The following is a 24,883-nucleotide window of genomic DNA, read 5'->3' as shown; positions in this document are numbered from 1 at the left end:
GGAAATAAGTACTAAAATAATGCAGTTTTTCAAGATGATTCTATTATAGGTATTCTTTATCTAAGCTATTCTTGATGGAAATGCAATTTTTTTTTTCAGTATTTGGTTCCTTATATTACTAAAGGTATTTTTCATTCTCTTATTCACATATACATGCCTAAATATAAACTTTCTACTTGGCTAACAGGTGAAATCTGCCCACCTGAATAGAAAAATATAATTTGGGAATTAAAAAAAAATAACTTATTAAGTTACTCTCCTTAAATTCAAAATGATGTTAATTTTTAAAAATTCAGTGTGTTAACAGGATAGTAAGTGAAATTAATAAGAATAATTTTATTGAATTAAAATAACAGTAATAAGTACTTTGTTTTGAGCTTAATAAGAATAACTTTTATTAACTTCATTAAATTTAAAGTTCTGAACAAGTTTTCCTTTGTGCTTATGCTTAGATTTCCATATGCCTACTAGTAAATGAGTAATGCATTTACAAATGTGTTGTTTTCTGTGTGGAGTTCAGAAAATAGGTTACCTTTACTTTCATGAAATTCGCAGTGAAATTCATTCACTACCTTCCATAAATTTATATTTAGCTACCAAATATGAATTTAAAATCATGACTTGTACTTATTTAGTGTAGAAATTTAAATGAGATTTTCTCTTCCTTAAACACCTTAGAACCTTAAATTGATAGAAATGATCCCTTACTAAATAAAATTGTTTTAACACCAATACAAATGATTTCTTCACAAGATTCTTTGCCTTGAACATGGGCTATTAACAGTCAAAGAATTCACCAGCCAATGGTCAGCCTATCAGACATGAATTCTGCCCATGCTTAAATAGTACAATCCTTAAAAAGTAGAATAGTCTGCTATCAGAACCATAACTTTCTAAATAACTTTGAAAGCAAGAAAAAAAGTAAATTCTTAACAATTTATATTTAATGGAAACAATGAAGAAATGCATACTTTATCCAAATGTCCATTTTGGCTATAGTTTTCAATAAGCTGCCCTATATATACTCTAAAGGTACTGCTATTTAACAGCCAAGCCAATTGATTTTAATTTCAATTTCAATCTCCTCCCTCTGGTGAAAGTGTTAATGATTAATGAAATGGCTTTGAGTTATTAGTTGAAGGAAGTTAAAATGAGGATTATACGGAGAAACTCAAAACTGACTACAGAAAATGCTTCACTAATTAATGATTTTTGTTGATGTTATTGTTGTTTTTTGGATCCCAAAATCTAACCATTGTTAGATTTTGTTTCTATTTTAGGAGTGTATTAATAACTGATTTGGAAATTCAGATGGATATATTAAGGTACTCTACAACTGCAAATTAATTTTAAGGTTGAACTGAAATTAGTTATTTTTTAAAATAATAATAATAAATGAAAAGAGAATGTGTAGCCAAAAGATATTATACCCATAGACTTTGACTAAATTTTGACATATATTCTCTGAAAGGCCAGTTAAAACAGATATTGTAGCTCATGTTATTTTTAGATGTAGTGTAGGTTTGGAAATAATTAAAATGTTACCTTTGCCAAGTAATTCCCAATGTATCCTCACTGGCACTGGGGTATAAATGCCTGCCGTTTTGATTCATGGTCCAGTCACAAATCCTCAGCTGTCAATTGAAACCTAGCAGTCAGATATGGATCGAGCAGTACTACAGTTTTTAGTATTTTAAATGAATACATGCAAACTAGTACTGTACATGGCATAAACCTTACTTTCCCAAAAGGTAACGTTAAAAAAAAAAAAAAAAAAGAAAAAGAAAAACTTATTTTGAAAAGCAAAATTCCTAAAGATTGTTTTAGATAAGCTACTTTAATATGTTCCTCTAGTAATTAAAGCATTCAAGAAAAAGTTGTGCTTAGAACATAACCATTAGCCATTATTAGAGTACAAACTGAGCTGAAATAAAAGAAAATGTTAATGTTCAATAGTGATAATTTTTTAGAAAGAAATAAAAATGCTTTGTATTTATGCAACATACTAAATAGTCTGCACTAAGGTCAAATAATCATTAACTTTAAGCATGCATTTTGCAAACCACAGAAGACATGCAATTTATAGGAAGAAATCCCCACCTTACACGCATTCTCTCTATTTCCAACTAAGAAGTGTACAGCTATTTGGCAAGTTTAGAAGTTTATTAATTTAGTGTTACTGAAAGTGACATGACTTTGAAAGAGGTGATAAGAATTTCTAATCTTATTATAAACTCCAAGGAATAGAATTTAAAGTACTGTGTTACATTTAAATAAGAGGGAGGAATGCACTCAATGCAAGCTGAAACAAATTCTTCCCAGGTCTCCAAATCATCAGTTCTGCCCTTCAGAGACTATTCGTGTAACCCTATACAGCTCTGTTTGTTTAACAGCTGCCCTACAGTGCTAGCAGATTTATTGAAAAGATATACTGCTTATTTTTATGCCTAAGAAAGTAAACTTATCTGCCTTTGTGGAAAAAATGCTTCAAAATTATGGTTTTTAACCTTTAGGTATCCATGCTGTAAATAAAGAACATCTTGTTTGATACAGCATTTTTCATTTATAGAACATGACATTCACAGTGATTAACTACAGAAAATGTTTATTGTTTTTCCATGAAAAGTTTAAGTGTGCTTAAGAGATGCTGATTATGACCATTCATTTTCAACTTATATGATATATTATAGGGTTTTCTAGATTAGTTTGTAGCGAAATATAATTATAAATATTGAAATTTTCACTATATGATACAAGGTTTCTGATGTAAATCTCTGAGTAATGTTAGTTTTTAAAAATTTGCAAGGTTTCCTCCTACCCTATTTTGATGATTATTTTTTTTAATGTCAAAACACAATTGCCAAAAAACCCTAATACTAATTAAGTCACTTTAATCATCCAGGTGACCAGTCATGTGAGGATACAGCCCCTGTGAACAGGCCAGTAAGCCCTTTAAAAATTATATTAGTCTGAAAAAGAAATATTTATACCTAAAAAAAGTATCTGAAAATATATTTTAATGTCCAATATTATATGTAAACAGGAAAATGTATGATAATTTAATTTTTATGCAAAGTATGAAATGCTGTCATTTTTTTAAAATTTAAAAAAAATTTATTTTCTCACTTGACTTACCATGTAAGTGTAACTCTACATATTGACTATTTTCTTTACTAAGTGCAGCTCAGAAAGTCAACTGTGACTATAGTCACCTGCAGTTGAAATTTAATGTTTAACATCTCAGTAATGGGAATATTTTCACCCAAACAGAGAAGGTAGAATGGAATGGGGAAGCTGGGTTTTGTTTGTTTGTTGCCCAAGGTAATAAGAATTATGACTTAAAGAAGCCATCATTGATTTTTTAAAAAATCACTTATCTCCAAATATTTTCCCCAAAATTATTTATTAAAACATATGTGTGCATGTGTATACATTTGGTTTTGAATGGCATATGAAAATGTGTAAGATATTTCCAATAGTTCTTAGTTTTATATCTATCATTATATAATCAAAATTTTATCCAAAAAAAATTTTTCCCATCGAATTCTATAAATTCTTATCTTTACATTAAACACTAGACTAGGATGACCCTAAACAACAGTGAAATTACTTCTCCCCAAGAGAAAGTAGTTGTAAAAGTAGAAATGAAGGTAGCCTTGTGGAGAAGTGATAAATCTATCTCAACATTTGTGATAAGGGAGAAGAAAGCTAGCCATAGCCTGGATGTTCTGAAGAGCAGATTTCAAAGGGTCTAGAGAAAAGATATGTAAATTACATAATCAAAATTTTATCCAAAAAAAATTTTTCCCATGGAATTCTATAAATTCTTATCTTTACATTAAACACTAGACTAGAATGACCCTACACAACAGTGAAATTACTTCTCCCCGAGAGAAAGTAGTTGTAAAAGTAGAAATGAAGGTAGCCTTTGTGGCAAAGTGATAATTCTATCTCAACATTTGTGAATAAGGGAGAAGAAAGCTAGCCTGGATGTTCTGAAGAGCAGATTTCAAAGGGTCTAGAGAAAAGATATGTAAGATTCCATTGCTAAAAATTCACATAGGATAAAAGAACTGGAGGAATGGTAAATTAAATTCTAAAGACACAAAGGGAAACAATTCCAACATGGAGAAATAGGGAGAGATATCTGAAAAGACCAATGAAATGCACAGACCAACTCAGGTTTCTAAAGCTCAGAATGAACTGAGCCTGGCAAGGAATGATAAGAACATCAAAAGGGGTTTATTTAACTATATACAGAATTAGAAGTGGATTAAGAAAAGGATAGTACTATTCTTTGACCAAGGTGAATAGTAAAGAGAAGACTACATCACAACTTTTTTCTCTGATAGAATAACTAGAAAAGAGCAAAAATAGCTAATGGGTCACAAACACACAAACCCAAGAGTGCTTAAAAAAAAAAAAAAACTGGTAGATATGATTATTGCATCATCACTGCTGATCTTTGGGAGAGATTCTATAACTAGAAAAAAAAAGTGATGTCTTGATTTTCATAAAAGGGAAGAAAGAAGAGTCTAAAAACTGTCAAACACTAAATTTGACTTCAATTTCTAGGAAAAAATCTTAAAAGTATTATTAAAGAGGCAGTTAGTGAATAGTTAGGGAAGAAATGATTTCAGAGAATAAGCATAGTTTCATAAAGACCAGATCATGCCAGACTAACCTCACTTCATATATATATTTAAGAAAGTGTTTGATAAAGTCTCTCCGTTCTTATGAAGAAGACAGATATATGTAGACTAGATAATTAAGAGAATATGGAAGTGGATGAATGGCTAAGTCCAACAAGTAATGATGGGGATTTCATTATAGAAGGAGATATCTAGTGGAGTGTATCAGCTATCTTTATTTTGTCCAATACTGTTTATCAATGCTGAAGGTAAAGGTGACATGTTTATCATATGGTCTACTATAGAGGCCACTTCATTTATGTCTTTGTTTTCCAAGCACTTAGCATATAACTTTGTACATAGTAGATACTTCATAAATGTTTGCATTGAATTGCATTGCATTGAATTGCATTGAATGACATTGGCTAGAAGGAATAGTCAAAGTACTAGATAATTAAGTAAATATCCAAAAAAGATCTTGGTAGTTTAGAATTTTGTACCAAACCTAATAAGCTGAAATTTAATAGTATAAAATATCTGGACTTGGAGTAACAAGACCTGGGTTTGGATTTTGGTTTTGTTACTTAGATTTTGAATGATGTTGAGCAAATCATATTTCTCTGGGCCTCAATTTTCTCATCCGGAAAAAAGAGTTGAACTGCATAGCCTCTAAAATCCCTTTAAACTTTGATCTTATATTTGATCAAAATATACTTCCCAAAGATAAAATGGGGATAGGGTGCCTAAACAGCAGTTTGAAAAAAAAAAAAAAGATTGAGGATCTCAAGTAAAATTAGTAGAAGACATTAATATGATTTGATGGAAAGACAAATAAAAGAAAGAAGATAAAGCACTGAAATCCCCAGAATATTTAAGAGAATAAGAGTTTCCAGAATGATAGAGGAGATAATGCTGTACTTTGATTGGATCAAACAACATCTGAAATTTTCTCTTCAGCTCTGGGCAAAAGATTTTATAAAGGAAATTGATAAAAAGATCTTGAGATTCAAGACTGATGTGGTTTAAGTGGTCTCAATTCCTGATAGTCAAGAGGTTAGTGGCAATAAAAGAGTTGTTAAGAATCCCCTTTAAATCGGTCAAAGGTTTAGAGTGAAAGAATTTGCTCATTCCTGAATTATTAGTTGTAAAATGAAAGTTTATTGTTGGATAGACATCAGTTTTTAGTGGAAAATGGAGTTTTGTCACTGAGAATGCTTTCTCAGTGGACAGAATGGTCTTGCAGTTGAGTGAGCTATCTAGCTCTGCAAAGACCTTAGTTGAAAGAAGCTGTTATATTGGGTATCTTGGTGTGGGCTGGGACAGCCTGAGCAGATCAGACCAGGTTGGGGGGACTGGGACAGCCTGAGCTGGTCAGTCCAGGTTGGGGCTGGAACAGATCAGATCAGGATTCCTCAACTGAATGAGAATTTAGAATTTCTATGGGAGTTGATTCTCTTATCCAAAAAGGTTTGGGTTCTGTCTGGACTCCTTGGAGCTTGGGAGATCCTGATCAAAGGAAACACAATCTCAGAGTGATAATCTTAAAGGGAACAGTTCCCCTCCTCCTTCAAGATCATACCATATAGGGATGAGAAGAAGGAACTTGAAGGGTTTACTCAAAAGAAGACTCAGGGGGTAGGGCATTGGTAGGACAACGATAGGTGTCTTCAAGAAAAAGAAGGATAGTATTATGGAATTTCTTTTGTCAGCCCCAGAGGATACAATTAGGAATAACAATAGATTAAATTAGGGAAAATTTTTTTTCTAGCATTTCCATGTTTCTAAAAGAAGAATGGGAAGTTTGGGGAAAGTAGTGGACCCTTACTCACTGGAGGTCTTTAAACAAGATTGAGCACCACTGTTGGAATCTTATTCAGGAATGGTTTAGATTTGATGGACTCTGCAGTTCCTCCCAACTCAGATCCTTATAATCTAATCTAGTTTGGTTAACTGAATGGGAAATGTCATTAAGAGGTTTGAATTTAATAGTAATAAACATTTTGATAGATTCTGAAGGAACAAAAAGCAGGGGAAATAACTGATAACTGATATGACAGGAAATATAATTCCATAAAAGTTTGTCATGTCAGTAGTTTGTTCTCTTATCAAAGTGTCCAGGATTTTATTAGCAAAATAATCCTTGACAGTCATGGATGTTTCAGCAACTAGGGTTTTTTGAGCATGAGCTTTATATTCCTTTAAAGAATAGTATTTATTAACTATGTGTGGCATTACCAAAATCATAATGAGTGTATAACATTTATTTTCTCCTGGGCTTAATAACTAATCTCTAGTGGATCATGTATGGTAATGGGGGAAGTTTTTAGTTCTATTCATTTTTTTAAAAATTAGTCTATCAGAAAGCTAAACATAATAGAATTTAAATAGAATTTTAAAAAGGCATTTTCCTGAAATATTTTAGACAAATTTTAAGGGAAAAAGTAAATAGTTTTAACTTTTACCCCAAATATGATAGCTTTTCCCCTCTTATAAAAGCTGGAAATTATGTTTTTACAAGTATGAACAAATTAAAAGTATCAAATTTCAGAACAATTTGAGAATTTAACTTGTGAAATTTAGTGAATTCCTTCTTTTGTGAGATGAGTTCTAATTCTAGAAACTCTTATGAAAACATCTATACACACACAAACATGCACACACAGTATTTCCATTATTTCATTTTGGGGATGCTTTACATTTAGCTATGTTCTATAGGAAAATTAAAGCAATTATTGAAATACAATTTTGTCCAGAAATGCAGAAAGTAGCACAAAATTCATCTCTCAAATTTGATAAAGATTTCCAAAATTGAAGACCTGGCATAAAAGGAAAAAATATTGAAATAGTTACATCTAAATTGACCCAACTAAGCATTAGAGAATATTTGAATCTCTACAAAAGATATTCTCACATAGTTCACATAAAACTGGGTCAAAGAACAAGGATGGGATCTATATAACAGAAAAAGTTTAGGGAAAATGAAAGGAGATTTAGCCTGTCTGTATACCTACAATTAAGATTCAATTTCTATGGGCATCTATATGGATGTGTCTGATTATAGAATAAGGATGGGGTCTATATGACAGAAAAAGTTTGGGGAAAATGAAGGGAGAGTTAGCTTGTCTGTGTATCTACAATTAAGATTCAATTTCTATGGGTGTCTATATGGATGTGTCTGATTGTAGAAGTTCTGGAAATAGCTATCAACAACCTGCAGCAATGCTTCTCAATAGACTGACTAGTTAACCCAGAGCATCCTTTTATTTATAAGGGCTCTTCTGGTACAAGAAAAAAGGTACTAAACAATAGCCCTGGAATCAAAGAAGTAAACACAAGCATACTAGATTCTTTTACATTGAAAAAGATTAATGTATTAGATAGAAGACTGGATTTAGAGTTTACAGACTTGAATTTGAGTCCTAGCTCTAGACATATTACTATGAGAAAGTTGCTTTATGAATGTGAGCCTTAGTTTCCACATTTGTAGATGGGGGTGACAATATATGCATTACCTTCTTCATAGGATTGTTGTAAAGAAAATGTTTTGTAAGCATTAAAGATCCTTATAAGTGTGATTCATTACTACTATTCTTTTGCAAATTGGCAGGGTCAATCATACTAACATCCTCTAGTGAAACTCTCATTTAAAAACTTAAGAGTCAATAAAGTAGAACTGTCAATCCAAGCAAAATCTATTTATTCATATAGTTAATGATTATTGGTCAAATCCATAAATAACATGTTCTACAAATATTACTCTTCTTTGAGGTATAACCTGAAGTGGCCCACACAGTAGCCAAAAAGCAAATATTGTCGTAGGCTGCATTTAGAGAGTCACAGAGTCCGGGAAAGGAAGATGATTATTCCTCTATGTTGAGACCTATCCAGAGCAAATCTAGAGTGCAAGTTTTTACTTATGACCCCCCACACTTTAAGAAAGCTTTTGGTAAATTTCCATGTTTTTAGGGGAGAATAACCAAGTTGGAAAAGGACCTTGAAAGCATTCTATAAGATGAGTTGTTGAAGGAACTTAGAATGTTTAACCTGAAAAGCAAGCTAAGGTATGAAGACGATATCTATTTTTCATAATCTGAAGAATCATCAAAAGGAAAAATAGTTTAAATTAGTCTGCTTACCTTCAGAGAACAGTACTAGGAATAATAGGGAGATATAGAAGCAAATTTCAGTTCTATTTAAGGAAAGCTTCCTCACAGAGCTACATCATAGTAGGATGGGTTACTTTAGGAGATCACTAGAAGCTCCTAAACCTAAAACTGAAAGACCCCTGTTATAGAGTAGACTAGATAATTTAAATTCCTTTCCAACTTTAGAGTTCTGTGATTCTGGTGGGGGTGGGGGCAGAGAAGGAGCATCTAACTTCCTCCAAATATCTTCAATTTTTGGCTTTGCAAAGAATCTCTTAGAGTTTTAACTAAATCCTTCAAAAGAGCAGAAATTTTAATGAATTATATTTTTAATGTCCTAGATAAATTTAAATGGTTTCTGAAAGTAGACTGGGGTAATTTGAATAAGGTTCTAATAAAAGTACAGTCTTCTCAGAAGGGAAAAAGAAAGGAGTACTGAGATTTCATTGAACCACTGACAGAGTAGAAGGGATCTTGAGGTTCATCTAACCTAATTCTTTCATTTTAGATGTAGAAACTGAGGTACAGGAAAGGGAAATGGATTGTTTATGGTCAAATAACAAGTGAGAGGCAAAGTTAGAATTAGAACTTGGATTCCTAGTTCAGTCTAGTTCCTGTAGCACAAGATTACAACATCTGAAAGACTTCCAGAACACCTTTAGAGTCATTTCAAAATTCCCCTTCCATAAAGCTCTCAAGCTATATTGAACCATGTCAAAAGGATGATGTTAAATGAACCTTTATAATCACACAGCCTCAATAAATGTTACTGATGGATCATAAAAAAAAAGGAGTGGCATAAAAGTGGAAAAAATTTTAAGGCTATTCAAAAAATTGAGATTGACATTCTTAATTCAAGGGACTATATTTTGGTTTTCTAGAGACCTCTTGTTAAGAAAACTGAGACCTGAGTTCAAAGATCAAGAAAGGTTCTGCCACAGAGTTGAAACTAAAAAGAACAGAGATCTCCTCTCAGGAAAGTATTTTTCTTCCCCATTCAGTCTCTTCATATTTACTCTTCCCTTTACTCCTAAAAGGATTTTTTTCCCCCTAAACACTATAGATAGATAATCTATCTATCAATCTATATGTATATTCATGTATGTATATATATACACATATATGTATATATTCATGTATATATACATATATATTGTGAATTTATATGTATGTGTATGTATTTGTATATGTATATGTATATCCATACACACATATTTACAAATGTCCTTATCCTCCTGTAGTTTTTAACTTGGGTCATTAGAAAATAAAATTCCCTGATATGTATGTGTGTATATATATATATAGCCATAGCATTTATTGATTTGATATTAGCAAGCTAAAACAATGATATTTTTAAAATATAAAAAGTAAATACAACTTTAATTTTACTTAAAACCAGGAAAAAGAGCTGCTTTCATTTTTGTCTTTCTATCTCTGGTATCTCACCTCTAGTAGGTTCTTTATACAAGTTCCTTTTGAACTGAAATTCTATATAATTCTCTTATAGGCCAAAAGAGAGATGTGAAAATGAATGGATGATAAAAGGCAGGCAATGACATGATTTTTTTTTCTAATTTAGGAAAATTCCATATTAAACATATGCATAGGGCATTATTTTGACTGGAACTTCCTTTAAATGTGTTTCCTTTCCAGCAAGTATATGTGAAAAGTGACCTCTTATCCATTTGCATACCTTCTTAGTGGTCATGTGAGATGGTTTTACGTCAAGTTGTCAATTATGATAACACACACAATAAGAACAGACCAAGTGTTGATAGCTTATTTCCTGACTTTACTGAAAAAGTTCTGTTTAACAGTCTACTTGGATCCTTTTTTTTTTTCAATATCTTGCCTCAAGTAATAATACTACTTATCCAAGTAGTTTTAAAACTCTAAGCTCTTCCCTGCTCTCTCCCAGTTTAGATGGTCATTTGTGTTTACATTTTCCATAATAAATGGCATAAGGGGATTTCCACTAAGAGTTTAACAACTAAGTGATGCATCTAAAAAAATCAACTTCCTATTTATCCTGTTTCTGAAAAAAGATACATTTTATGGCTAGGAAATTGCAACTTCAATGAAAAGAACTTTTATTTTTGGTTTATTTCAAGAATATATCTGATTGTTTTGCAACGATTTCTTTGTAAATTAGCCCAGTGAAAGAGATCATAGCACCTAATCATCATGCATCAAATGTATCATGCCCAAACCCAAGCACTAGTGAAATCCATGCAATTATGATAAGAAATGCAAGGATCTTAAATGAGCAATAGCCCCTCAGCCATTAATTATAATATTAGATAGCACACACAGTTATAAGAAGAATATCTGAGAAAACTATTACATTTTCATACTAAAGTTTATTTTATTTTTTCATTTCATGGAAGTCAAAAGTGACTTCACATATACTCTATCCAAAAAGCTCAAAACTATATGGAAAATTAAATAAATGTTTTCTGATATTTTGGAGAAGTGACTTTTTATTTTTAATAGGAAGCTTCTTCACTTCAGTGTCTTTAATTCTAACTTATAATAATATAAAATATATCTATGTTTCCCCCACCCCAAGATTGGGGAAGACTAATATTAAGAATTTATGATTAAATTATGATTTGAGACTTAAAAATTAATTTAGGTAACCAAGTTGGCTAGATGAATTTTTATGATGTCACTAAAAAGTCTACAATGTCAAAGATTTAAGGCCTACATTTAGTAGATTCATTAAGAAGTAGACCAGTTTCATAAATGATCACATTCATTTATGTGACTTCTCTCAAATTATCCATTAACACTATTTTAGTTGAATTGTTCTCTAAGATGATTACTTTCTTTTGAATATACCATCTTTTGCTATTTCATTCCCCTTTACTTAGGGAATCATTATTGGGAGAGTAATGTTTCTCCATGCTAAAATTAACAGAATGTGCTCACAAACTATTTAGGGAAGAGAGGAAAAGGAGAGCGTTGCCAAACTGATTTGAAGTCAGAGATAGTAGATCTTCCACTCTTCCAGAAAACTCCCAAACCATAAAAAGACATTTCTTAGCAGAGACTAAAAGAGTTCAGTTTGCAAAAGCAGTATCCATTAGTTCTTCAAGCCACCACACCATCTTCCAAAAGGAAAGTTAAGAAGAAAAAAGTTCCAATTGAAATTCTCATTGAAAGATTTGATTTAAACCAAGGCTTAATAGAAAACATATTAAATTAAGCAATGACCCTAGAGACAGACTAGTTCCAATACTTAACAACATTCAAATACTTGTTAAAAGATGAAGAAAAACATTATAGAAGAGTTCTAATCAACTTGCCATGAGCTATCTTTTACATTTAATTGGAACAAATCACTTTTAATAGCAAATGGCTAACATATTTACATACATGTGCATCTTTGTAAGCATTTTTACTAATTATATGACTTTTTCTTTACACTGAAATCAAATTACATATTTATAATGAAATTGGTGATTTTTTTCCTAGCTTGTAAATAAATACCTGGCATTTCAAGGACATTAGCTAACAACTTCAATTGGCAATGACCATTGTAAGAGAGTTTTCACTGACTTGTAATAAATGTATGTGTGCCTATCAAGGTAAAAAGCTAACATCTTTAAGAGCATATTTTTAAACTACTTAATTATGAAAATGTAAGTACATTACTCTTACTGGTGATATATGCTCGCATTCAGTGCTAGATGTAGTGTTCCCTATCTCAATTTGAGAATCCTGACATTCTGGGTGTTAAAAATTGATATAGTTCTGCCTAACTATAATTGTCTGTAAAGATTATTTATAAGAGAGTCACAAGTATCCAACCAACTTAAATTTATTGTTAACCATAATTTATATAAGCTACATTATAGTTTTTTGGGGGGGTAAGAATAGAGCACTCAATAATATGCGTCAATACTTTTCATAACCTTAAAGGATAAATCTTCATCAAGCCCCCTGCAATGAAGCAAAGAATGTACCTATGACAATATTTATTCTTAAGGGGTCAATGTATATTAAAGGGTATGGTGAATGTTTAAAAGACCTCTCTGAGACTAAAACCACTGGCTCTCTAATTTTGAATTTTTCCTAGCTAATATAAAATGATTGATTGCCTTTATTTCATGTACCCCTTGATTTTCCTTTTCATTCATCATGATGTTCTTTAAACCAAATGCATTTAGAACCTGCTGTTAGAAGAGTTTTTTTTTTTTAAATCTTTGTAAAGTAATGAAAGAACATAGTAAATCAATCTCATTTCTGCTGTAGGAAAAAAATAACCTTTATTCTATTAAATCATTTAAAGTATTTCTTTTTTTCATATTAAATAATAAACATTGCAAGTTCATTTCTAAGATACTTTTAAAAGTTAAAAGATTAAAAATAAGGCTTAATTAGAGCCTTTTAAAAACATACACTTATAAATAATATAAAGAAGCTCATTTTCTGCATGCTTATGAATTTTCATGAATTTAGTTTCTGAAATGCTTGCAACGGTACCAAATTTTTCCTATTACATGGACATAAAATGATCTATATGCTATTTTAAATTAAACGGAATACATTATAGAGATGAAACTCACATAGTCTCCCTTTAAAGTACTACATCCACAATCATATGAGGGAAACCAATAACATTTAACTAAACTAGATATTATCCATATTGTAAATCCTTAATTTTAGTATGTTCACTCAATGTGAGTAGTCTGTGATGAAAATATGTTTTGAAGATCAATAATTAAAGCTAAACATTTCACAGTAAAATGGTGAGCTTCTGCAGCTTGGTGATATTCTAATAAATAATGCCTAAATTCTTCTAATTTATCCTGAAGAGATGAGAAAGGAGAATATCTTGAAGATTAATTGAGGACTGGTTATCTGATTACAATCATGTCAAACTTCAATGTGAATCAAAGGTAATAAACACAGCCAACAAGGAAACTGAGGAAATTAGGTTGGCATGTGAATAACTTATAATTCTAAATACATGGAATTGGTATAACAAAGTTCTAAATGTGCTCGGGAGCAAAAGTTGAAACTGTGGAGGCACTCTATTATGAATTCCAAAAATTAACTGCAAATAAAGAATGCAAATCCCATGACAAAAGTATTTCTGAAAATATGTGAAGTGATTTTGAAAAGAACAAGTTTTTAAATCTATAAACCCTGCATATGTTTAAAAATACAATGAACACATACATTTGTCAAATAGAACCATATTATAGTAATTATAACACATTTCATATTACAGCAATTTTAGAGGTGAAAAAAAGCAACATACCAGAGAATTATGCTGAAAAGCCAATGGCTGGCAAAACCACTAATTATTATTTGGTATTTTCATAACTGTGTACAGATGTTTTCATTTAGTTCTCACTGTTTTTTTTTTTTTCTTTCAAACTGGCAAAACATCAAATATCTTGAATAAACTCTCATCTTTATTATTTTCTCTGAACTCTGCATGTGGTGACCTTTAATATATACAGTCTGCCACCTTGGCCTTCAACTGTACAGGACTAGAGAATTCCATATGTAACACAATTTAACTAGGTCAGAACAAGTATAGACAATGAAGGCCTAGTTGAAAATATAGTTGGCATGAGCACCAAATCATTCGTGTGCTTATGTGTGTGTTTGTGTGTATATACACATTTACACACAGAGAGATGTGTTTAAGAAAGTTAAAAGCATTTTTCTTTCAGAGACATTCTGAAATATTCCACTTTTCCCCTAATAATATATCAAATGCTATCAATGTCAAACTGTTTTGCTATCAACATTTGAGAGCAACAAACACAAACATCATATAGTTAAGTTCTAACTTGTTTGATTTTTATTTCTGTTACATTGTAACTAAGCAAAGTGTGATTTCTGTATTTATATGGCCCATGCTTTTGACTGTGGCTAATTTGTTTATAAGCCACCATTAATCCTGGCTGTATATTTTCACAGTTTGGGTAAACACTTCATTTGCATTAAATTTACAGCATTAATGAGATGAGAAATTTAAAATGCTACTTGAAACATAAATGATGTAAAAAAAAAAAAAACAGAACAGGGGAAAATACGTGTTTTTATCACGTCTCAAATCAGAAAACCAATTTAAACTTATTAAAATAGGAACGAAGATGTACTATACTGAAAATTTGGTTTCATTACTCATCTTTTGCAAATAAAGTATAAAAATGAAAACCTTAACATCTGGAAAATATGAATAACTCAAAATTTTTACTGCTTATGCTCTAATTGTCTTTGAAATAATTTTTAACATGTTTGTTTTCTGAATGCTTTAAGCAAATATGAATCTGACTAAGACAATTTACTTAACCTGAACAAACCACTATGAATTATAGATCCAATATACTCCAAACATGGAAACAGATCATGTGCCAGTATAAGGAATTTTGTTTAGAAGTATGAAACAAAAAAAAAAAAAAAAGGAGAAAGCATTTTGGAATATGAAGTAATATTTTTTTTTTGTCTTAGTCTTCCCATGAAAAATACTAAATGCAGCAGAAGAATCCCATTCTAATCCCAGATTTGAGTGGCAGCATGTAAAAAGGTATTGTTGCAAAAGCTTGGCTATATCATTACACCTATGTGAAACTTGCCCACCTGTTGCTGGTGTAGGAAGGATGGGTCTCTTGGGCTTAGTCCCACATATCGATTGGCTTGAGATGTGCCTGAGGCTGTGTAGGCTGATTAAGGAAGAACAAAAACAAAGATAAAAATCGTGAACTATCAGAAAGAACACCCTGTCCATGTATAAGAAACCCAGACAAGTGGGATTTGTAATTTAAAAAAAAAAGGTGCCTCTATGTTTCTCTTACTTAGTTTGACTTTGCTTTAACAACCAGTAGAAGAGAAATGATGATTCAAATCAACTGTCCATTAAAAAAAAAAAAAAATCTAATCCAGGAAGCCAAACTCTATTGTTTGTTGTGAGCTCTCTTCTTCATTTGGGCATACTCCTCAGTAGATGATTCATTGTCCTAACTAAATATGTTTTACCTGCAATTACTTAGCTAGGAATGGTGTTCTGTGGAACTAATACATGTAAAAATGACTATGCATTGCTCAGGAAAAAAATGAAAGCTTTTAGTAATGGGATTTAAGCATGATGTGCTTGAAGACGTGGCATGAGAAGCTTTTCTTTAAAGGAAAAGGGAATCTGATCGTTATAATTACATACATAAGAAGGGAATTAACTTTTATTGTGCCAGATTGCTTGAAACAGCTCAATACATCACACAAAAATCATCGAAATTTTTAAATGCCAATTTGATTTTAAGTAATTTTAATGTAATTATTTTCCATATCCTCTTCAGGACAAAAGTCAATTTCATGAAGCTTTCCCAAAAAGGAAAGTTCGTGGCACTTTTTTTTTTTTTAAAGGTAGGGCCCTTTTAAATAGACATTTAATATACATATTGACTACTAAGAAAAAATTCCCAAATTTATACTTAGAATAATGTCTTACCTGAATTGGTTCTATTGCTTATATTTCTCTCTAAATACTTATGGTATAGAATGAACATATCGCAGCTAATTTTCCCTTTTTCTTAAAGTTTTTTTTAGGCTCTCAGAGTGAAAAGTATGAATGTATCTTAATATTCCTAGCATTGAGCAATTACATTTTTCGATGTCAGAATTAACACAATAAGGAAATCTTTTTATTATCATAATTGTTATATAATGATTCATAGTTAAAAGGTTTTAACCAAAGATAATTTATTTTCAATATAGTTCTTTAAATTTTTAAAATTGAAAATCAGTTTTATGATTATCAACAATTGATTTAGGGACTAAATTCTATTTTTTATAATATCTATATATTTATAATAATATTTATGGTTAAAATTTAATAGAATCAACAGAATCAGAGAGATGCCATGGATTAGAGGATAGGGTACTAATCTTAGAGCTTTCCTCTATCACATATTGGTTTTGACACCCTGATCAAGTCACTTAACATTGCTTCAGGTAACTCATTAATATTTAACTTATAGAGAAGATTCCAGCCTGCATCAGAAGAAGGAACTTCCTCATTCAGGAGTTACCTACGTTTATGAATTTAGAGATCTGATATCTATCCTGTTAGAATCAAATCACATTACAAGAATTCATAATGCTTTCTGATAAAATAAGTTAAACAGCAGGGAGGATTTCCTATCCTGAAGATACCATCAATATACTTTTGGATAGTTTTTATTCTTCTCCTTAATATTCAGAAAGAACTCCTCATAAATACCTTATTTTCATTAACTTTACTAACATTATTATCAATGAAATAATTCATTTGTGTAGGCATTGGATTTTGGAAACAAAAAAATTATAAAGATTTTGTTTAAAGAAACAAAAACACATAAGTTTTTCTTTTTAATGGCAAGGAATAGAAAGATACAGACATTTTTATAGGACCAAGAAAGCTCTGAATCACAGCATAGTCAATTCAATATTATTTTCTTTGCCATTTTAATGGCTGATTCAGATGACCTCATGGTCATGCAGTCACATGGACAATGTGAACTAAACTAATCATTAATACAGCTGAAAACAAAACAACAAAAGTAACCATTTATATCTCATTTGGTTATATCCTATAAACAAGACTTAAATGACAACTGTTAAGTAACTATGAACGATGGAATATACTAGTTTGGGGCAAAAGTTTCTGGCATCATGTATTTAGGCATTAGGTCCTTGATACCATCACTACTATTATGCATAACTTTTAAAGGTCTCCTTGAACTTATATTTTATATGCCTCTGTTGTGAATGTAGATTCTATAGAATAGATATTAAAGAAATGTGCATTTGAAAATTTAAGTCCTGTTGTTTTAATGAATATAATTTTTGTAACTAACTTTGCCTATGTAAGAAATTATACCCAAGTCTTACTAGATCCCTTCACTGTTTACCTTTCTGAAAGTACTAATGTAGGACCTGTACAACAAATAGGTCAATCAACATTAATGACTTTCCAAATATAGCACAATATTATTCACTATCTACTCTAGGGTCCTGTTGTTCAGAGAGACAAATTTTAAATCATATGTATATTTGAGGTGCTTCTTTAAAATCCTACTGCTTGCTACCAAAAAAAAAAAAAAAAAAAAAAAGCTTCCACCATTGTCAATTACAGAAAAGAGACAAATGATGCCTTTTCAAATGATGTCCTTTTATCTCATCTGGAATGAGGGCCAGTAGTCTAATGATTTCTCTGCATTTTCATGTAGAAATTACCACAGCACTGGGATTAGCTGATTAGGGGTAAAAAAGGATAGTCCTTGAAATTAAGGAAGATATGCAGTTACAGGGGAATACATTCATAACTTTTGCTTGAAGGATAGAATCCTCTCTGATTCCTACAACACTGACTATAAACTCCATATTACTGCTGTATTAGTGTTCCGGATGGAATCAGCTGAAAATGAACTTGCTGACTATTTCTGAGTTAATCATATGGAAAAATAAGACAAGCATGTGGTCACAAAATTTATGAGTTACATAAATTTAGTAACTATATTATTTGTCATTTCAAAAGCCAAAGTCATGCTAAACAATATGGTTTTTGATGTATCATGATAGGCAATCAAGGGGTTAAAAAGCAAATAAAACAAAACAAAAAGACAGATAATGAAAGTGTAGGTAGCCTAATATAAGGGTGTACCTAATACAATGGATGTAAATTCATTTTCCTGTTCTTAACATTGGGTGTGGGTTGGGTTTTTTCCTAAAAGTAACTATGCTGTTGTTGTATAAACATGCAATTTGCTAACAGTGGCACTGACTCAGTCTGCTTTAGTGAAGGGCTTTAATTTCTCTAGGAAAGCTCACTGAGTAGCAATGATCTAACTTCTTGGGGGTGAAAAAAAAAAACCTTTTAGGCTGAGTTATGATACTCAGTGCTAGTTCAATGTTCACCTTGAACCAACAGGCATGTTTATTATAGTTTTTTTTTTTTTTTCTGCTAGATGCTTTTTCAAAGAAATATGCTTCTCCCCATTCAAAACTGGTTAAGATGTCACAATGAAGATTCACATGACATGAGGCACTGCCTAAAATTTGGTAAGGGAGAGCAATTAGGCCAAATCACAAGCCTGTTAGTTCCACAAATGAGAAACCTCCATCTGATCAGGTAACTGGAAAAATTGCCTTGTTTTCCACCTTGGATCGGAAATCCAATTGAACCTTCTTCGATGGACATTTCTCATTTCCTACAGAAATACTTACTGGTTGCTGTAGGTGAAGCTGCCTCACCTTCAGTGGATGTAGTGATGGGTTTAGTATCTGTCATGGTCAGGGTCACAGGTCGCACTGCACTGTGATGGGGAGAGGGTGCCAAAACTGGAGTGAAATGGCCGGGCACTTTCCCTACTACTTGACCACTGCTGTTGGGCTACAAAACAAAAACAGAACACGCCGCATGAAATAATCCAGCCTGTCTAATTTATAAGTCCATTTAGCACACTCTTCCTTCATGGACCCTGCTCACTGTGTGGAACAGCCATAGAGGCTCCTTGCTCAAGTTAAGAGTTAAGCACCTAATAAGTGGTTAGTAGTAATAAGCAGCAATAGCACTTAAGAGAAGGTTTTCATCTTCAAAGCTCTTTATATACATTAATTAATCTTTACAGCACCCTGGAGAGGCAGGTAGACATCATTATTCTCATTTAACAAGACAGAAAACTCAAGTGAAGCTTAAATTATTTGCCCAAAGACAAAATGGAAGTTAGCATCAGAGCTAGAACTAGAACCCAGAACTCTTACTCTGAGGCCTGGGCTCATCAAAATGAATTTGCATTTGATCTTCTGAATGAAATTTGCAACAAGTTCTTTTCAGATTCAGATGCTAATTACCTAAGTGGTGATGGGAATATCTCATTGATACAAAGGCTCCACTCCAAAGAACAATTTTCCTTATGCTCATTTTGTCACATAACACAAACATTCATCTCCACAAATAACACACAATCTCTAAAACACATTTGAGGTGCTATTGGGATGTCCTAATATAAGAATAGAGAATGAGGCGCAGGACTTCCATAGTAGACTTTTGTGAAAGAAGTCAAAATGCCTGGTCTGGTCTACAAAAATGATGCTACGATACCGAAACGGGTCTGGCCTATAATCCACAAATAAAGCTTTAAAGAATGAAACTAAAAAATGTTGCAGTAAAAGAGAAGAAAATCAACTACACTACATATTATTTGGTTTGTTCTTATATTGATGTGTGTGGATATTTACACAAAACATTCATTAACATTTGTGGGAATTACCCAAGTAAATCCCCTGTGCTATGATAGAATAGATATCATTATGTGTGCTTTAGCCCCTGGGTACAAAAATAGTTTCCGTGTTAGGAGGCAAAATCCTAAGGGACACACTGATACACTATAATACCAGAACATGTTTTTCTGGATAGAGAATGCTATTTTTGTTCCTACCCAAGATAGAATTCTCTACTGCATTAAATCCCTAACAATTTTATAGGTCTCTATTCTCCAAAAACACTTAACTTTTCTAATCCAAACTTATCAAAAGAAAGAGGCCATCCTTATTAACGATCTAACTATATGTATAAGTTCCATATAGATATTTTGTCTTTGAAAAAAGATGAAAAATCTAATAATCTTCAAACATTTTGACTTTTAGCCATAGCTAAGTCTTAAGTTAGGCTTTTCACCTGTTGTATCATTTTCCCCTTGAAAATACAACAAGGTACTTGAACATCCTGATTTTTCATCACACATAATTTGGAGTATTTAACATTATATCAGGAAAATTGTCTATCGTATACCCCTGTGGAAACCTATGGGAGAATTATACCTTTAAACTAATTTTCCTTAAAATATTCCATTGAATAGCAAGATTGTCTCACTACAATCAGTACAGTGGTAATGTAATTAATCTCAAAATTGCTGTGGGGAGTTAGATTAACAATCTAAATTAATATATTACTGAAGCATGTTGGGGAGGAACTCAGTAACTATTCTTTTGATTCCATTTATTCTAGGAACATTAACTAAGTAGCCATTCTTTTGATTTCTAAAGAAAAATTGGACTAATATCAGGAGATTTCTTTTGCAAAACCAAGTAAGATTTTTAAGTTTGAGCAGAAAAAAATTAGATGAAATATTCCTAATAGATCTTCGTAGTTTGCTAAATTCATGTTTCCAACCAAAAAGCAAAAATCATTGGGTTTAAAAGCCCACCATTATGTGACCAACTTTTTCTAGCAATTGAATATGTCAGTGAATTGCTTTACATTTTCACCTTAAAAATAATAACAACTCAGAAATATGTTTGTTATTTTTATCCCTGGTGTGGGGTTCTATGAACAAAGTTGTTCTGTATGCAGTACTCAAAGACCCAATCCCTTGTGTTCAATAACACCTACCTGGAGAGAGACAATAATGTCAAGGAAATGCTGCGACAGATTATGGCAGTACAGTGCTCCATACTGCAAAGCTTTCCCCACTGGAACTGAATCATGTTCCAAGTTCAGTGACACACATTTACCTAATTTAAAGTTTACAAAAAGTGACAAAAAAGTAAATCTAAGCCAAGACAGGCAATGATATTCCATATTTTAGGGTCCATAGGAATGAGAAATACTGTTATTTTCTGCTAGTTTAAAAGGATGAAGCTATACCACAAAACTTTTATCTTCTAAGGATGCTAATAGATGAACCTTCTTATTGTTGCTGTTAAAAAGAGAGTTGACTCCTCTCAGGAGAGAGTTGACACAGCATTTTGAAGGGATTATCCTGCTCAGTACATTGGTTTCATTATACAGTACTAAAACCCTGAGAAAGCATTTAAAAAAAAAAAAAAAAAACTGAGACAAGAGAGTAAGACACTTCTCTTAGAAGCTAGATAGATCTTTACCTTGAAAATGGAAAGAAAAACAGGGAACAATATAGGCAGATTATCGCCTAATCTGCCCTCTTAACATATAAAAAAATTGAAATGTAAGTAAAACAAGCACTGAATAATTAAAGAAATGCATAACACTAAGGGCCTGATTTTAATTTGCATAATTTTTCCCTTAATAGTGCCTAATTAAGACATCAGTTTTTTTTTAAAAAAATCCAATGGAACTCTAAGATTTTCCACACTGAATTAACATTAAGGACTTTTAATGGATGTCTTAATTAGACTTTGTTATTCATGGAAATTTTACACAAATTAAAATCAGGCCCTGTGTGCACTGTTCCCAGCTGAGTCTCAGCAAAATGCTCTGTGGAACTGAAAGACTTTTAAATCCATGCTTTGACAGCAAATTGTAGTCTTAAACTGATATACCACAATCCCACGCTTTTTCTTAATTAGCATCAATATTATATCCAATAAAAAATAATGTATCATTTGAAATTTTTTCACCTAAAACTGAAATTGAAAATTTATCTTCAAATGTAGATTTCAAAACTATGCAACTAGTCCATAGGGTCCAATAATCACTGAGTTTTTAAATAGCCCAAAGGAAGATTCATTTGTTGGTATTCATAACACAACTTTCAGTCAAGCCTACAAGTTTTTTCTCTGAGCTTTTAGCAAATGAAAAATTGATGTTTCCTCTTACTTCTTGTGTTTACGTTAAATTGATTTCCTTTTAATTAAAGGATTTTTTAAATCTAAAAACTTATACCATACCTTTCATTATCATTTTAACAACAGAGTTAACACAAAAGCTCCTAAATCTCAGCAAATCTGGTGAAAAGTGCCATGTAGAGTTGACCAAAAAAACCCTAAAGGATGATGGGAAAATCAGATACCATATCATACAAATTACATTATATTCACACTGGAAATATTACCATTATTGACAAACAGCTTTGACTGAAAATCTGTCCTACAGAGGAGATCACACAGCATTATTTGCTGCTTATCTAATTGCAGAAAAACAAAAAACATGGAAACAAACAAAAATCTTTTGTACATCAAAGCCCTAATCTATGACTTTGCCATCTAAAAATATACATGGTTTTAGGCAGATATGCATCTGATAAGGTAGAAATATATCTGAACCACTATATCTGGAGCAAATTCCTAAAGTTACTATTAAATGTTTACAAAAGAATAAGTTTGTAACTGTGTAACCCATTATTAAGTACAGTTATGTCTGTGTGAAGAATTAAGTATCTTTCAAACACGATAAATGTTTATAACATGAAAGCTTATTTGAATTCCTAATAGTCTGTCTATAAATGCAACTCTGTTCTTTTTGTATATTTATTTTAACATACTCCTTACTATTCTCTGCCTTTGCATCATGTATCAGGTATTTCAAAACTATGAACTGCTTCAAGCTTTTTTTTTTTTTTTTTTTTTGCTAATATGGTCCCCTAAACTTTTCAATCAACAAAATTAAGAGAAATTAAACAAGTTTACATCAAATTTTCATCTGTAAAGAAATCCTCTTATTGTCACTCAACCAAATTTAAGACGAAACCTTCCTGAGTTTAAAGTTCAAAAGTTAATGCTATGACAATAATTATTCTGTTACTCTAATTAAGCATTACAGTATATAGACAAGGGAGTATGACAATATCTGCTTCATTATAATATAGTGTTCTCAAGACATTTCTCTGACCCACCCCCATCCTCTTTACCTGGCTTGTCTGTGGACTAGATGGGTCATAAGAAGGTACATAATTCTTCAGAGTATCCTGAGGATTCAGGTGAGGAGGATATCTGATTGTTGGATGAGAAAAGTAGCTTGTCGGGGCTGGAGGAAGGATAGCTTGTGCTGGGAATGGCAATGGTGACGGTGACGTTCTGGTTGAGATGACTAGAGAAAGAAAATTAAAATTTGGTTAAGCCTTAGCTATCTGGACTTTGTAGTTCCTATTCTTAAATATAAAGTCATTCTATAGAGTGATGGATGATTCAAGTGAAATAATCTTAAAATATTTGCCATTCAGTTCTTTTTTTTTGTCTGATCCCAGCCAATCTATCTTTTCTTCCTTTTCCTTCTCTTCTTCCTCTTCCTCTTCTTGCTGTCTTTGTATCTCTGTAGGTCTCTGTCTTCTCTGCTGTCTCTGTCGGTCTCTGTCTTTTCTCTATCTCTTTCTCTGTGTCTCTGTCTCTATTTTTATCTGTGTGTCCAAGTGTTTTTATCTTTCTGTCTCTATGTTCTTTCTCCTCACCCCCCAAACTAACAATTCTGCTTCCACAGACTAAAAAAATAAATAGATAAATAAATAAAACCTTTTCATTTCTTATGGGTTATGCCATTGCTTGACATAATGTTTCTTTAAACAAAGCAGTGATTTCCCAGCAGAGCAGATACTTGCCTTTGTCTCATGAATTTTGATCAATTGAAAACATTTTAAGGAAAAAAAGGACTCACAAAATTTTCCCTAAGATTCACAATGGAAACAAATTTCACTATAAGTAAGTGTAGTGAATTTTTCCTTACTATGTAATCCTGTACCTGCCTATGGATGTGGGAAGGGGAAGCCAATAATTACGAAGCAATAATGTCAAGAATAATTAGTTGACCATTGTGTAAATGCTAATGAATGTTCAACCTCAGGGCCTGGGAAAACCTTCTTCCAAATGAAAATATTTCTTTCAAAACAAAAAGGGATCTCTCCTTTACATATTTTCTCTATACTCTTTTTATTTGCCTCTTTCCACAGTCTCTCTGAGACCAATACATGAAGGATCTCATTGATAATGCAACATTAAACACAGGCAACATGAAATGAAAGCTTAAAGCTTACATAGCCATGTTAACTTGCCCAAAGTTTCCTAACATATAATTTATAATGCTTATTAAGCAGAAAACATTCGTATAATTTATGATTATAATTAAAATGAATATAGCATGTTCATATGGATTACTTCAGTAAAATTTTTAACACAGATATTATGAGACTTAACCAGTTAAATTTCTATTAATATATATCTTTTAAAATAAAGAAGTACCTTACTATACCATAAATATCTATATAATACAGGGGTAATAGTAATATAAGCAAAATATTGACATAATTTTATGCACATTCAGTATACATTAAATAACTTCTTTTTGTTTACCATTTTTCCAAGATGCTAAGTTTTAAATTTAAAATATCGTACACCGATTCTGAGCCAAATTACCTAGCA

General features: G+C 31.7%; 1 protein-coding gene across 7 annotated transcripts in view; it reads right to left on the bottom strand.

The window, feature by feature from the left end:
• Nucleotides 1-24,883, bottom strand: part of NFIB (nuclear factor I B) — a 269,506-nt gene that overhangs the window by 17,744 nt on the left and 226,879 nt on the right. For 2 of the 7 annotated variants that reach the window (XM_051987198.1, XM_051987213.1), the window contains 4 exons: nt 23,383-23,561; nt 19,001-19,166; nt 15,380-15,462; nt 1,546-1,634 (listed from right to left, as the gene is read on the bottom strand). In XM_051987198.1, the coding sequence (XP_051843158.1) occupies nt 1,546-1,634; nt 15,380-15,462; nt 19,001-19,166; nt 23,383-23,561 (517 nt within the window). The remainder of the gene's footprint in view (nt 1-1,545; nt 1,635-15,379; nt 15,463-19,000; nt 19,167-23,382; nt 23,562-24,883) is intronic. The other 5 variants (XM_051987206.1, XM_051987220.1, XM_051987237.1 and 2 more) reach the window with 5 other exon arrangements.

Source organism: Antechinus flavipes, chromosome 1, assembly GCF_016432865.1.
Source record: "Antechinus flavipes isolate AdamAnt ecotype Samford, QLD, Australia chromosome 1, AdamAnt_v2, whole genome shotgun sequence".
NCBI lineage: Eukaryota > Metazoa > Chordata > Mammalia > Dasyuromorphia > Dasyuridae > Antechinus > Antechinus flavipes.
The sequence above is the reverse complement of the archived record's forward strand: the minus strand, read 5'-3'. Positions and strand labels throughout refer to the sequence as shown.